The sequence below is a fragment of the Neolamprologus multifasciatus genome, chromosome 22 (genome assembly GCF_963576455.1).
Source record: "Neolamprologus multifasciatus chromosome 22, fNeoMul1.2, whole genome shotgun sequence".
In the NCBI taxonomy this organism is placed as follows: Eukaryota; Metazoa; Chordata; class Actinopteri; order Cichliformes; family Cichlidae; genus Neolamprologus; species Neolamprologus multifasciatus.
Window position 1 is genome coordinate 15,592,530 of NC_140459.1, and position 14,715 is coordinate 15,607,244.

At 44.5% G+C, this 14,715-nt stretch overlaps 1 protein-coding gene across 6 annotated transcripts in view; it reads left to right on the forward strand.

Annotated features, from left to right (window-relative positions):
• csmd3b (CUB and Sushi multiple domains 3b) overlaps positions 1 to 14,715 on the forward strand; it is a 382,687-nt gene that overhangs the window by 119,896 nt on the left and 248,076 nt on the right. For all 6 annotated transcript variants that reach the window (XM_085147502.1, XM_085147500.1, XM_085147498.1 and 3 more), the window contains exon 3: positions 291 to 403. In XM_085147502.1, the coding sequence (XP_085003628.1) occupies positions 291 to 403 (113 nt within the window). The remainder of the gene's footprint in view (positions 1 to 290; positions 404 to 14,715) is intronic.

Sequence of the window (14,715 nt, forward strand, 5' to 3'; positions counted from 1 at the left end):
CAACGTACTTAAACACAGAGTGTATGAAAAGTTTTTTATTATGTAAAAGCCATTCATTGCTAAATGGGCAACGGCCAAGGCTGTTAAAGATGTTTTTTTTTCCTCTCTCCTGTAAGTACAAGATGGGTTCTTGTTAATCTTCTGCTGATTTATGTATTCCTGATATTTTCCTTTTAGGTTACTATCACCAAGGCTTTTATTTATTCCACAAAAGCAAGTGGCTTGTTTTTCTCATACTTAATGTGTAATGTGTTGATCATGTCAGTATATTATTTTCTCTGTTTCTACAGGTTAACAGGTTTCCAGGTTCCACCCCCGGTCACCAGCACAGGAAATGTCTTCTCGTTGAGACTGACCAGTGACTTTGCGGTTTCTGCACATGGCTTCAAACTCAACTATGAAGGTCAGAAAGTGTCTGTGTTTGTGTTTGCGTGTTTGGCTGGTATGTAAAGCATAAATATGCTATGCTTCACTGCTGACCTTTATATATCTGGTAAATTAATAGCATAAGCCGAGACCCACTCTGAGTACTAAATATCAGGTCAAATTCCATAGGACACATCTCGTTGTGGGTATGTACTGAGGCGTGTAGGAAAGATGGACACTCGCAACAAACACTCGACCTTGAGTGAGCACTTGTTTTTCAATCAAGAAGTAAATGAGGTGGTCCACTGTGTGTTGTCTACCCCAAGCAATCCCTGTTTATTTGTTAGACATAGTGTACTCTTAAAATACCACACGTAAGGTTTATACGTCCTCGTGTCTTCACTCAGTACATGATTTTAAGTCAGTCCCACTCAGAGCCATCCAGATGCAGAAAGTTTCCAAGAAGGACTGCTATGCCCTGAATTCAATACGCATTTTCTGACTCCTTCCCACTCAGCACAGGAAGAGACTCTCTAGTGGGTGACAAGTTCATACTTTTTTTTTTTTTTTTAAAGTAGGCTGTTATGAGAGAGAGGAAAACATAGATAAACAAAAATGACAAAAATGTGAGCTTACTAAAGATTATATAATGTAGATGTGAAAGAGCAGAGCCCAGATGTTTGGGCACTAAAATCTTTCTCATACATTTATGCTTTTTAACTTAAACAAAAACAGACAAGTCAATCTGTCCTTTTTACATAACCACTTTAATATGGTGGAAGAATTTACCAGTTGAAAAATGCAGCGTTCTGGTCATGCTGTGGAGGAGTGGAGTCATCGCGAGGGGAGCTGCTTTTGCCCCCTTCCCTTAGGGCCCAAATAAACACTGTGGTGCCATAGTCATACATAAGGAGAGGTAAAAGTTTGCTTGTTAGTTAAATTTAGCGCTCACTGTGAATCAACACCATATGCTGGGAGCATTAAAGATTTGAGATGAGATTCAGATAAGAAAGACTTTGATGTCCTCAACAATTCAGTGAGTAACAAGGCATAAAGCATCAAACTGAGGCAACCACATTACACTAGGAAAACTAGCAGCACTTATTACTTGATTCTTATTGACTGAATAGTTTCTTGACATGCTAACAGATTGCATGGCAACACTATAGTCTCAATATGTAACCCTAAATGCCCTCTAAAAGATTATCGACGCAAGGTGTCGATTAGGTAGACATAAATCAGACACGAGTCGCTAACATAATCATTTGCAATGTATCAGTTAACAATGCAAAAATACTGTAGAGAAGAGAATGTGAGAAGAAGGTGTTTAAAATAATTCAAGAACAATTAACATGATTTACAATTAAACCTGTTGTCTTTATCATAATGTGTTTGTTATAGGTGGTGATGATGCACAACACTTGGGCAAAAATGCCTCAGCAGCTATACCTTTGAATGAGCTTCTTTGTTGTATGTTATACCTCTGCTTTCTTTTCCACCATTTATCACAAAGTGGCTACAAATGTTCAGTGAAAGTAAAATGCCAAAAACATTATATACAGTGTAAGTTATAGTCATTCACACTACTTTTTAATACTATTTAGTGTGAATATAGCCTCTGAAGAAATACTGTGCTGTCCTTACAACAGCAAGTCTTACAAATTAGTTCCTGAAATAGTGGTGGTTGTGATTAATGGCAATTTGGATACTATTTAATAGGAACAGGTAAAAATAATAACATGGTTAATGTTGCATGAATTCCATTTATCTGATTCTATGTCTGAATGCTGTCTCCCCAAATCCCTCTGAAACCTGGAGTGTTATTAAAAAAGCACTTTGGTCAGATCAAAATACCTGCTTTTACTTTTTGTTCTATGAAGCTATTTATAAATGACTTGGAATACTTAGATTACTTTCTAATAGTATTCTCAGTGTTACTAAAGATGGGACCTTGTGTAGTCAGACACACACTGCATTTAGTTCATGCATGAAAAGCATAAAGCAGATGTGGGCAATGAATTTTAAAATTTGTTGTCCACACCTGGCATAAAGGATTGACATAGGTTTGAAAGTGAAGCCAACACAGAAGTGCCTTAAGCCAGTATTTCTTTAATGGCCACTGAGGGCAATAGCTGCGGTGTCAAAAATAGAAGTCTCTTTGAAAGCAGCCCTCACATTTGGCCTCAGTAAACACTCCCTGGATGCCTTTATGGGCTCAGTCACACATTTAACTCATAGTGAATGAAACACTGATTAATTAGTATGTTTTTGTCATTATACGTTTCAGAAAGGATGAATATCCAGGATACGCTCATTAGGAGATTGACAAGTTGTTAGAAGTTGATGATGAAGACACTCGTCTCCACGCTTTAAAATTAATTAGTGGGTGACATCACAACAGCAACATCCATATTTGACACCATCTATGGGTTCATATTGTCATATCAACATGCATATGAGCCTACAGAGAAGGGACATTTGTTTTGTTTTTCCAACAAAAAACAAAACCAAAAAAACAACAACTCAGAGAGTAATTTTTAAACACAAGGGCCGCAGCTGGTAAATTTAATTTACAAAAGGACCTGTGAATAATCTGACAAACAGGAGGTAATTTCAGCTGTTTTATTACTCGAAACAAGGTTAAAAAATGGCCTACATAAATGGATTAAAGTCACTTACCAGAGGAAAAAAAGACCCACCAACTCCATGATTCACCATGCCTCTGTCCAGTAGCCACACAGGCAGTGTTACCTGTAAACCTTTAACTTGTCATTCTAAACTACATGTTTGTGTAAATCTGTACATGCACCTCAAACACACCTTATTATGATCATCAAATACCTAGCTCCTTGTCAAAAGCTTGACGCACCCAAATAAAGGCCTGTTTTTATCTAGATCTAACCTTTAGTCCAACCTAAACCACTAACCGAATCTCAAGCCTTAATTCCCAGTCCGCTGGAAAATACGTTCCAACATAAAACCATCCAGATGTCCTCCCCACTTTCCAAAAAATATCCTCTTCCAAGGTCTAAACTGGTCCTCACAAATATAGATGGCTAAATGCATAAATATGTTTGTCACAGCTGTTTGCTGTTCAGAAGTATACACTTCTCAACTGCCTATGCTCGTCTTTGTGCATTCTTTTGTGGGCCTTCCGTGATATTCTCTGTGTAGGTACAATAGCTGATTGGCGTATATCTTATTTATATGTGTGTCTGGTGTGCTGCAAGATGACAATATCACTGATTGCTAAGTGTCTGGATCTAAATCTCCACACATGCTGTGTGCATGTTTATGTGTGTGCCGGTGCCACTCGTGTGTCGAAGCAGTTGTCCCAGATTTATTCACTGGCACAAATTTTTACTTGCTACTTGGCCCGCGTTCATCCTGCGTGATAGTGTGTTTCTGTGTTGATGTTTATGCGGGCATGTGTGTGTAGCTGTGATACAGAAGGAGTTTGCTCTCAGTGAGAGCATCCATGGGACTTAGCTGAACAGCCCCTGCTGTTGATACATTCAGATGTTTGACTTGCTCTGTGTGAATAAGGGGGGTTTTAACAGCAGACCACATTGCAAAATTAAACTTACTTCTGGTCGCTCTTCTATTGAATTTGAACTTTTTAGACTGTCCACAGCAGACACCTAGGCTGTATATTTATACAGCAAGTAGAAGATTTTCTCTGAAGGAATTATCCACCCAAGTTTGGACAGTTTTTGGCAAGTCATTAACAGTCCATGTAATCCTTCCGCCTAATCTGTTTCTGGAGCCATCGCAGAGTTTTGATTTTTGCAGGTACTGACTTTATGCTTACAGAAAAACAAGGAGCAAAAAATACCTGCTCATTATCTTTATTACAAGCCATGAAAGTGAGTTCATCATGGCAGTATCATCCTGAAGCAGGCACCTCACAGAGGCAGATTTGAATAATTTGGCAGGTGTTTAAAAATAGGCTGTTTGTGAATGCATTTTTGTCAACACTATAGCATGACAGATGCATTTTCAAAACGTTACAGGTGCACAGTTCAGATCAACACGAAGACGAGTTTGAAGATGGTCCCAGAACTTAATGGTTTCACAGCTGATGTGATCCAACAAGACCAGGGCCGTGCAGAGACGTTTAAAGGGGCGGGTGCTCAAAGTTAAAAAGGGGCACATTGAACCAGGCTGAATAACAACAACACACATTCATCAAGAATCTAATATGGGCAACAAGGCAAAGCAAACGTAGCCGATGTTTTACCTGATGGGTACAATGTTGCTGTTGAGGGGTTGCTGTGGATAGTGCTGGAGGGCAGGGCTGTGTTGATCTGAGACTGTAGACATTAAAAAGTCCATAGGAGAGATGGTAGCTGATTAAACAAGTGTCATGAGATAATAACAAAATGCAAAGATTGGTGACAGCGCTTGGAACCATAAGGCAACAAAAACTGTGAGAAATAATTTAGGCTCTGCCTGTGAATCACTCTTTGCTTCTCTTCTTCCTTCCATCCCATCATTTCATCCATCACTCTCCACTTGCTGTCTATCTGAGAACAAGGCACAACTTGCTATTGAAATAAACTATAATCTAATTATCCACACCTAACAACTCTTGCACTTAATCTATAATAAAATGATGACAGAAAAATGTTATAGCACTGCCTAGTAGCCTCACACAGCTCCTACTGTTTCCTCCTCATGTCCTTACCAGGCATGTCTGGACAATGTTATATCATGAGTAATAATTTAAAAAAAAACCCATCTAAATAAAACACACACATGCACGCACAGACAGTGACATTTTAGACCTTCTTCAGAATACTGTATATACTATGGGCATCACGGTGCTGATCCAGAATCCTTACATTATTATTTATTACTAGAGCTACAATAATAAAGCAATGAGGAGGGGGAAGTAATAAATATGAAATAAAGTATTTATGATGATTCCATTTATTTCACTATCCACTCTGTGCAGGGCAAAGCTTATTACATTTTTAAACTGTAGAGATACAATAATTTTACTGCTGTAAAATCCAAATTTTGTCTTATTTAAAATATAAATCTAATATAATCTGCTTCTTAATGTATGTTCTGTCAGGGTTCCTGGGTCAGTGACCCAGTGCTTTCCGTTTTGTTCATGTTCAGTTTATTTTGCCACTTCCTGTTTCATTTCCTGTTTGTTCCTGTGTCACCTCGTCTCGTGCCATTAGCCAGATTATGTTCAGCTGTGTACTCACCGGTCTCTCATTATCATCCTCATCAGTCTGTGTATTTAAGTCTTCTGTTTCCACTCGTGCTTTGTCGTGTCATTGATGATGTTTAGGTTATGTTGTTGTTTCCGCCAGCATTCGGTCAGCCAGCCAGCCAGCCAGCCAGCCAGTCCTCCTTCGTTCATTCAGTCAGTCGTCCAGCCAGCCATGTCCTTCCTCTGTTCTGTGTGTTCATTCCGTCATCAATAAATCACCCAGCTTCACCTACCTGCGAGTCCTGCGTTTGGGTTCCTTCTTCCTCGCCTCCACTCCACAACGCCTGACAGAATGACACGAACCGTGCCACGAAGACACGATTGGGACCCAGCGGACTCGGACCTCAACGAGCGGCAGGTGGCAGCGCTTTACCGTTGGGCAGAGTTGGTCAGGGGAAAACAGCGGCTCTTCGCGGAGCGAGAGCACGTCTTCGAGGGGACTCGCCTGGCTCTGGGTGGGCCTCGGAGACGCCGCGTTCCCCCACCTGCTGCCACACCTGCTGCCACACCTGCCTCGGAGCATTTGCCGCGGAGAGCGGACGTTTCGTGCCGCGTTTCGGCCGCTCCCTCTCTCGCCGCTCCGCTCCTCGTTCGCACACCCGCCGCCTCATTCGCCGGACCTCCACCTTCGCCACGGCACCGCGGCTACGCCTCCCACCTCGGCTCAATGGAGGCTAACGCGCCAGGGGCTCAGCTGTTTACCCCGGCCGCTTCCTCTTCCCGAAGAAAGCGGCGCACACGCCGCCATAATATGGACTATTTTCAACCACTCCCGGTGGTGAGTTCCACTAACTGTTTTCCACATCCATCGTCTGATTATTCACATAAAACACACAACAGATCCACCACCGATCCATGGGGGGATTTCCTCCTGGATGATGTAGACTGGGAAGAGTTTTTCTGCTGTGCTCCCGCAAAGACTGTAAATCGTGGTGGCAGAAAAAACAGACTGAACTCTGATAAACCTGCCAGTAGCACACACCCGGTCACCATTTCCACACCCGTCACTCAGCCATTCCCCACCAGCACGGCAGCCCAGATTTGGCCTTCTTCTTCAGCCATTTCACCTCCTCAGATGTCTAGGGCCCGGCCTACACCCACACCGGTGCCAGCTCCCAGGAGGAAGGCAGCTGCGACGCAGTCTACCTCCACATCCACTCTTGTTTCCCGGGTGGGGGTGAGTGGTGTCCAGCCACCTCCCGTGCCTGTCCCAGCGCCCAGGCTGAGGGCAGCCTCAACCCAGCCTGACCTCCCTGGAGGCTTGGAAGAGCTAACCGGCCCACCTACTGCTTCACCTCTTCATCCACCTCCTGGTCCAACCTTTCACGCCCTCGCACTGTCCCTGGTTAGGCTAGCTGAAGTGTCCCCTGCTCAGGCACCAGCCTTATTAGCCCAGGCCACCATCTTATCCCCCTCGGTAACTCTGTCATTAGCTCAGCCATTAGCATCGCCAACCTCTGTTCATCCCTTAGCTTCCCCACTCCAGTCGGTTCACTCACCTGCTGGTCAGCTTCCACTCCAGTCCCCTGTAGTCCAGTCTCCTCCCGTCCTCCAGTCCCCTGTAGTCCAGTCTCCTCCCGTCCTCCAGTCCCCTGTAGTCCAGTCTCCTCCCGTCCTCCAGTCCAGTCTCCTCCCGTCCTCCAGTCCAGTCTCCTCCCGTCCTCCAGTCCAGTCTCCTCCCGTCCTCCAGTCCAGTCTCCTCCCGTCCTCCAGTCCCCTGTAGTCCAGTCTCCTCCCGTCCTCCAGTCCCCTGTAGTCCAGTCTCCTCCCGTCCTCCAGTCCCCTGTAGTCCAGTCTCCTCCCGTCCTCCAGTCCCCTGTAGTCCAGTCTCCTCCCGTCCTCCAGTCGCCTCCCATCCAGTCGATTCAGTCCCCGGACCTGCAGCCACAGCACCCAGAGCCAGCTGTGAGCCCTCCTGCTCTCCCGCCAGGGGCCTCCGCGCCCACTGGCCCGGCCGCTCTCCCGCCAGGGGCCTCCGCGCCCGCTGGCCCGGCCGGTCTCCAGCCAGGGGCCTCCGCGCCCGCTGGCCCGGCCGGTCTCCAGCCAGGGGCCTCCGCGCCCGCTGGCCCGGCCGGTCTCCAGCCAGGGGCCTCCGCGCCCGCTGGCCCTGCCTGTCTCCAGCCAGGGGCCTCCGCGCCCGCTGGCCCTGCCTGTCTCCAGCCAGGGGCCTCCGTGCCCGCTGGTTCTGTTCTGCGCCCGCCAGAGGCCCGTGCGCCCGCTGGTTCTGTTCTGCGCCCGCCAGAGGTCTTCGCGCCTGCTGGTTCTGTTCTGCGCCTGCCAGGGGCCCCTGTGCCCGCTGGTCCCGAGACTGTTCTCGCTGGAGGGCCCGAGGAGCCCGTCCAGCCGCCTGTCCCGTCCGCTGGAGGGCCCGAGGAGCCCGTCCAGCCTCCTGTCCCGTCAGCTGGAGGGCCCGAGGAGCCCGTCCAGCCTTCTGCCTCGTCAGCTGGAGGGCCCGAGGAGCCCGTCCAGCCTTCTGCCTCGTCAGCTGGAGGGCCCGAGGAGCCCGTCCAGTCTTCTGCCTCGTCAGCTGGAGGGCCCGAGGAGCCCGTCCAGTCTTCTGCCTCGTCAGCTGGAGGGCCCGAGGAGCCCGTCCAGCCGCCAGCTGCGGCCTCAGCTTCACCCACGCCGTCGCCTGGTCCAGCTCCGGCTTCAGCTTCACCCACGCCGTCGCCTGGTCCAGCTCCGGCTTCATCATCGTCGCCTGGTCCAGCCTCAGCTCCGGCTTCAGCTTCAGCGTCTGCTTCTCCTGGGCCAGCCTCAGACTCGGCTTCAGCTTCACCGTCTGCTTCGCCTGGGCCAGCCTCAGACTCGGCTTCAGCTTCAGCGTCTGCTTCACCTGGTCCGGACTCGGCTTCAGCTTCAGCTTCGCCTGGTCCGGCCTCAGCCTCGTCGCCAGCCTCTGCTTCGCCTGGTCCTGCGGCTGCCGCGTCGCCAGCCTCTGCTTCGCCTGGTCCTGCGGCTGCCGCACCGTCGCCCCAGCCACGTTCTGGACGTCATCGCCGGCGCGGCCGCCCACCGGACCTGCTCAGCCGCCGCCGCCTTCCTCGCGGCCGCCGCCGCCGCCTTCCTCGCGGCCGCCCACCGGACCAGCTCAGCGGCCGTCGCCGCCTTCCTCGCGGCCGCCCACCGGACCAGCTCAGCGGCCGCCGCAGTCTTCCTCGCCCACCTGAACTGTCTCGTCTCGGCCGCCGGCCACGCGGCCGCCCACCTGAACTGTCTCGTCTCGGCCGCCGGCCACGCGGCCGCCCACCTGAACTGTCCCGTCTCGGCCGCCGGCCACGCGGCCGCCCACCTGAACTGTTTCTGTTTTGGACTCCGTCCCTCCGTCCTGGGCCCCCTCCGCCCGCCCTGTTCTGGTTTTTCTTTCTTTTGGCCGTCGGGTGCCGGCCTTTGGAGGGGGGGGTACTGTCAGGGTTCCTGGGTCAGTGACCCAGTGCTTTCCGTTTTGTTCATGTTCAGTTTATTTTGCCACTTCCTGTTTCATTTCCTGTTTGTTCCTGTGTCACCTCGTCTCGTGCCATTAGCCAGATTATGTTCAGCTGTGTACTCACCGGTCTCTCATTATCATCCTCATCAGTCTGTGTATTTAAGTCTTCTGTTTCCACTCGTGCTTTGTCGTGTCATTGATGATGTTTAGGTTATGTTGTTGTTTCCGCCAGCATTCGGTCAGCCAGCCAGCCAGCCAGTCAGTCAGTCCTCCTTCGTTCATTCAGTCAGTCGTCCAGCCAGCCATGTCCTTCCTCTGTTCTGTGTGTTCATTCCGTCATCAATAAATCACCCAGCTTCACCTACCTGCGAGTCCTGCGTTTGGGTTCCTTCTTCCTCGCCTCCACTCCACAACGCCTGACATGTTCTTTAAAACACAGCGTGTGTTTTTTAAATATATTATAATTATAGTAATGCATAATTATGTGGACATGCATATTAGATCATTTTTAGTGAAATATAATCCCTAAAACTAAAATAAAAGCCCAGAAACTTACTTTAAAAATAAAATATGTTCCCTAAAACGGTGGACAGAGCTACAGACCCATGACAGCCTTACACAGGTAGCCAGCAGCTATGACCAGCACTACTTGTGCAGTTAATAAAAGGACAGGTAATGTTTGTCACGCTGTTGCACACACAGCACCGTTTGTTTCAGTTCATCAGTTGCAACAAGACAGCTTACCAACGTGTACGTAATAAGCTAATACTCCTGTGTGCTATACACTACAGTGTACGCTGTACACCTACTTACTGGTTTTGTCGCGTCAGTCTGTCTCTGAGTTAATTTGTGTTTCTCCTACAGCTAAAAATGCGCGTGCTCTTTGTGAGCTCGTTCCCGGCTCATAACCAGCGCGTTCTGTCGTCAAGGGCGATCATTGGTTAAATGTGATCATGTGACTGATGCAAGCCAGATCCTTTTATTTAGCAAAACTGTGATTAATAGTTAAATATTATTGTTGAGGAGCACTGACAGGACTCTGTACGCCCACACACATAAAAAAATAAATAAATAAATAATTTTTTTAAAAAGTTGCCTCAACAAAAGGGCACTTTGGGCACCCATCAGGAAAGGGGCGGGTGCTCAAGCCCCTCTAGACCCCCCTCTGCACGTGCCTGAACAAGACTGTTTTTAGTTGGTTGAAATAGGGCTGTGCGATATGACCAAAATCTCATATCCCGATATAAGAATTCTATCATCCCGATAACGATATAAATCACAGAAATGTAACATTTTATGTAAATTCTGTGAATCTCGGGCAGCTCGTCTTGCGGGAAGTGTTTCCAGCTGCGCGTCATGTAGCTGGAGTCTAGTGTTTTAACCGATGCATGAAACTATACATTTTTAGACATAAGTTGTAACAGCCGCTGTTTTCTTTGTGAGTATTAATTACACGGCGTGCTGTGTAACTACAGTGACCATCAAAACGATGAAAACATATTGCTGTAAACAGTTTATTTTGCGACACCACGAAACAAACGATAGCGTAAAATGAAACGATAGATGTTTTTATATTGTCATCCCATATATATCATTATATCGAACAGCCCTAGGTTGAAATATTGATTATTTACTTCAGGGATTTTTTTTTAATCCCATCTGGCCTCAAAATGCCTTGCAACTCTTCAATCAGGTGTGCAAGAGAAATTGGAGAACACGTATGATGACAAGAATGTCTGAACTTAACTGCCCTGCCTGTTGCTTCAGTGTATTGTGGATACGGGTGAATGGATAATATTGAATTGATAGATCAGTTAATATACGTGTAACTGTGTACCCATGACATAAATTGTAATAAAGCAGCATGATTATGCCCACTTTATAAAGCAGATTGCTGTATAGGACGAATTTTGCGTTCGGCATGGCAAAGATACAGTTGGGCTGCTTTAGCCTTGGCAGCCTGCCTGCTTGGTGGGGTACACTTTGATGTGATTGTTGGACTCCTTGAACATTTCTTCCTCTTCCTCTGAAGGCTGTCAGGTCATAACTAATTCATGCTTTAGCACATACCATACAGTGTGTATATGTGCCCGTGCAAGACAGAGAGAAAGACAGTGATGTATTATTTAGCATGATGTCGGAGGCAGTTTGATATTGTGCTGATGAGACGGAATCACAGATTATCAGAGCACTTAGAGACGCACATACGCACACTTACACCCTGTTCTTTCCCAGCATGATCGGTGTTGAAATCATTTTTTTCCCTCTTATTCTTATTTCTCCTTCGTCTACTGAGCCACCTTGTGCGTTTTCATCCTCTGTCACCCATTTTAATTCCTCTTTTGACCTCTAAAGACCGTTTGGTCTCACATGGGGGCATTAAATCCAGGCTTTTCTGCACCTTAAACCTAATTTTGCTCACTAAAATATTTCATAGGTCTTTGTTAGTTAGTTTGTTTTTTTACACAATGGGGACTTTATTGTGTTATTGTGTAAAATAAACTCTTGCTAAACTAGTGCTCATACACTTCCATAATTTTTTTTGTACTTTTAAAAAACTTTTTGTTTAAGAATAACAGTTTCTATATTTACAAAAAAACATAAAACACATAAATCCCGAATAGTTACAAAAAGAATAAAACTGGATTTTAAACAAGTACTGGTGTCCTGTGAGGTTTATATGTTTAGATTTGTTTTTTGCTTTTCATATTACCTTTCATATTAAGGTAAGGAAAAATTAGTAGGAACAATTGAAACAAAAAAGGGTAAAAAAATATAATAAAATAACATAAAATGAAGAATAAATATCAACACTAAGCAATGAGTTTTATTAAAACATAGAATACAATCTATCCATACTTTTCTCCTTGTTCTTATCAGGATTATGGGGGGCTTTAGCTATATATATATATATATATATATTATTATTATTATTATTATTATTATTTATTTATTTGTTTTTTTGACTGAAAATTCCAAAAGAAAATCTGAGGAAAACTTACCTAACTCTAAACACAGTTCCCTGATGTAATCATTGTTTTGAGAACATGGGAGAGAGAGCATGTTTTTCATCCTAGAACATGCTACTATGCAGCTAATAAGTCAGCAGAGATTTCATTTCACTCCGCTCTTCGCTGACCTCTCTTTACTACTGCTATTTTCTCCTCAAAGCTTTTGCTTTATCGTGTCTACACTGCCTGTGTTTTAACTTACTAAGATGTAACATATTTCTTATACCTTCACCTTTTACGTTTACCTCAGAGAGAATAGATACAGTCACGAACTAAAGGGATGATATTCAGTTGGTAATTTACTAACAGGAGAGGCTCTGCTTGGTAATTTAACGTGCACGTTGAATGTGCACCCATGGTGGCGGTCTGGTGAAGAGAGTCATTATAATAGAAACAGCCTTCATTAATCGAGTCTCTGAGTTGGACTTTAAGCCGTATAAAATTAATTTTACATTGCTTTTTGTAGCATTCTTGGATTAAGACAAGTTACATCTCTTCAGGGGTAAAACCAACCAAAAATGCCTGAATGACAAAAGTTTCTATAACCTTTGACTGGTGTTGTTAACTATAGCACCACAATTTTCCAATGCTGGTTTTTATTTCTATTTTTTTTACAAACTAAAACATTTATATACCACAAAACATTAAATAGTTCAGAAACATCAGATCATAAAATTATTTTATTTCAGGCACACTCAGAAAGTTATCCAAGAAGTCCAGTATCAGAGTAATATCAGTTAAACAGCTATATCAGGCTAAATTATTTTGTAAGATGACAGTTATTTTTTATTCGAGAAAAGAAGAGAGCCCCCCACCTGGACAGCTGGTGCCAGGTGGTTAGGTACTTTGGGAGCTCTAACTGGCCAGATGTCAGTAGCACCAATGAGCCCATCTGGGCATTTATCCATCAGTTCCACATTGCTACCATAGGTCTGCTGCCAACTGACTGACCCTCTGGTCATGCACTAATTTTCTGGACCTACTGTTCCATCATCATGACGTATGAACCAGGATTCACATTTTTGTTTTAGAAGAAGAGTTTACTAAAGCTTCCTCATTTAGTATGTATTGTTTATCAAATGCTTGGTGTACATTGCAAGGGTTTAAAAAAAAGAAACTGATTTCTGTGACAAAGTAAAACTGAATGCAGCTTTTTGATATTGACTACTCTGGCTTTTTACTGTATGAAATGTGTGACTTTGATTTCAGAGCTGCTAATTGGATTCATTTGTCCTGTGTGCTTTTTGATAGCTTCTGACTGTTCAGTGTGACATTGATTTAGGAAAAAATATTACACTTATTGTGAACAGACGTTTTCACATTTTTAATTACCTTTGAGTGAGTATTTCAGTCAGATCAAAGCCTCAAACTAATAAGTGCAGACACAAATACAAACACTTAATATAAGTGGGAAATAAAATGAATTGGATGAACACATTTTTAAACTATTTGGATCTTTTTGTTCTATTCTAGACCGACTCCTGTGATTAAAAGTCTGTCATAAATTTTGAGTTTATACTCACTTATTTGAATGTAAATTACATCGCAAATGCAACATTCAAGAATTTCTATACTTTTAATGTATTAAATGACCTTTACGAGATAATGAGCTTTCAGATAATCAAAGCGTGCAACCCTTTTCTTCAGTTGGAGTGTCTCAACCTATAACAAAAGCACTCATTTTCAACAGTGTTGTACTGTATGGGCATCGTCGTTACACTTGGAGGTACTTGGAGGTAGGTCAGTCAAACTAGACGTGTCCAGTGCTGGCTGCTTTGTCAGTTAATCTAAGTTAAGGTTAACTTTGCTGTCATTGGCTAACATTACCGCAAGAAGTTTGTGCGTCAGATGATCCCTTATGTTTGTAACATTCCCCGAATATTTTACTTTCATATGACACTCCTTGCAAATTCCACATGTCAAATCAATCTTTTTACCATCCTTGGTAAAAATCCCAAATGTCTCTATTTGTGATTTAAATGTAAATGGAGCTTTTCAGATTTCTTCTTCTTCTTGTCTGTAACTTCCTTCTGACATTTTACCATTTTATCTAGTACTAAAAAGATCTCTTTCGTCTTACTGGTGTTGATGTAGACTTTAGACCATGATGATAAAGTCAGTGATGGCCTTACCATTTTTCCAGATCATTCCCTTATGAAATGCACATCCAACAATGGCTGTATCATCAGAAAACATCTGGAGGTGACAGTTAGGGATGTTGAATCTGAAGACCGATGTGTAGAGCGGAAGGGTAACGGAGAGAGCACTGTCTTGACATGGGCCACATTATCAATACCACATTACAGCTTCTTCCTCAGCAGTGTGGGTTGAACTGTATTGAAAGCACTGGAGAAGTCAAAAACAAATGACCCTCACAGACCTTCTCCAGGTGTGACAGTGATTGGTGGAGGAGATAAATGTTAGCATCATCTTTCCCAATAACAGGACAGTAAGCAACGTGCAGAGGTTCCAGTAGTGTGCTACCAGAGGTTGCAGGTTGTTGATGATTATCCTCATCAGGGTGTTCTTCAGGTTTTAAGTTAGTAGTTAAGACCATAGGTCCGAAGTGTTTAACCTCCCTGAGCTGTACAGAATTTGGCACTGGAACCACACAGGAAGACTTCCACAGGATAAGGACCTTCCCCAGACTAAGGCTCAGATTACAATTGTGCATGACCACCACA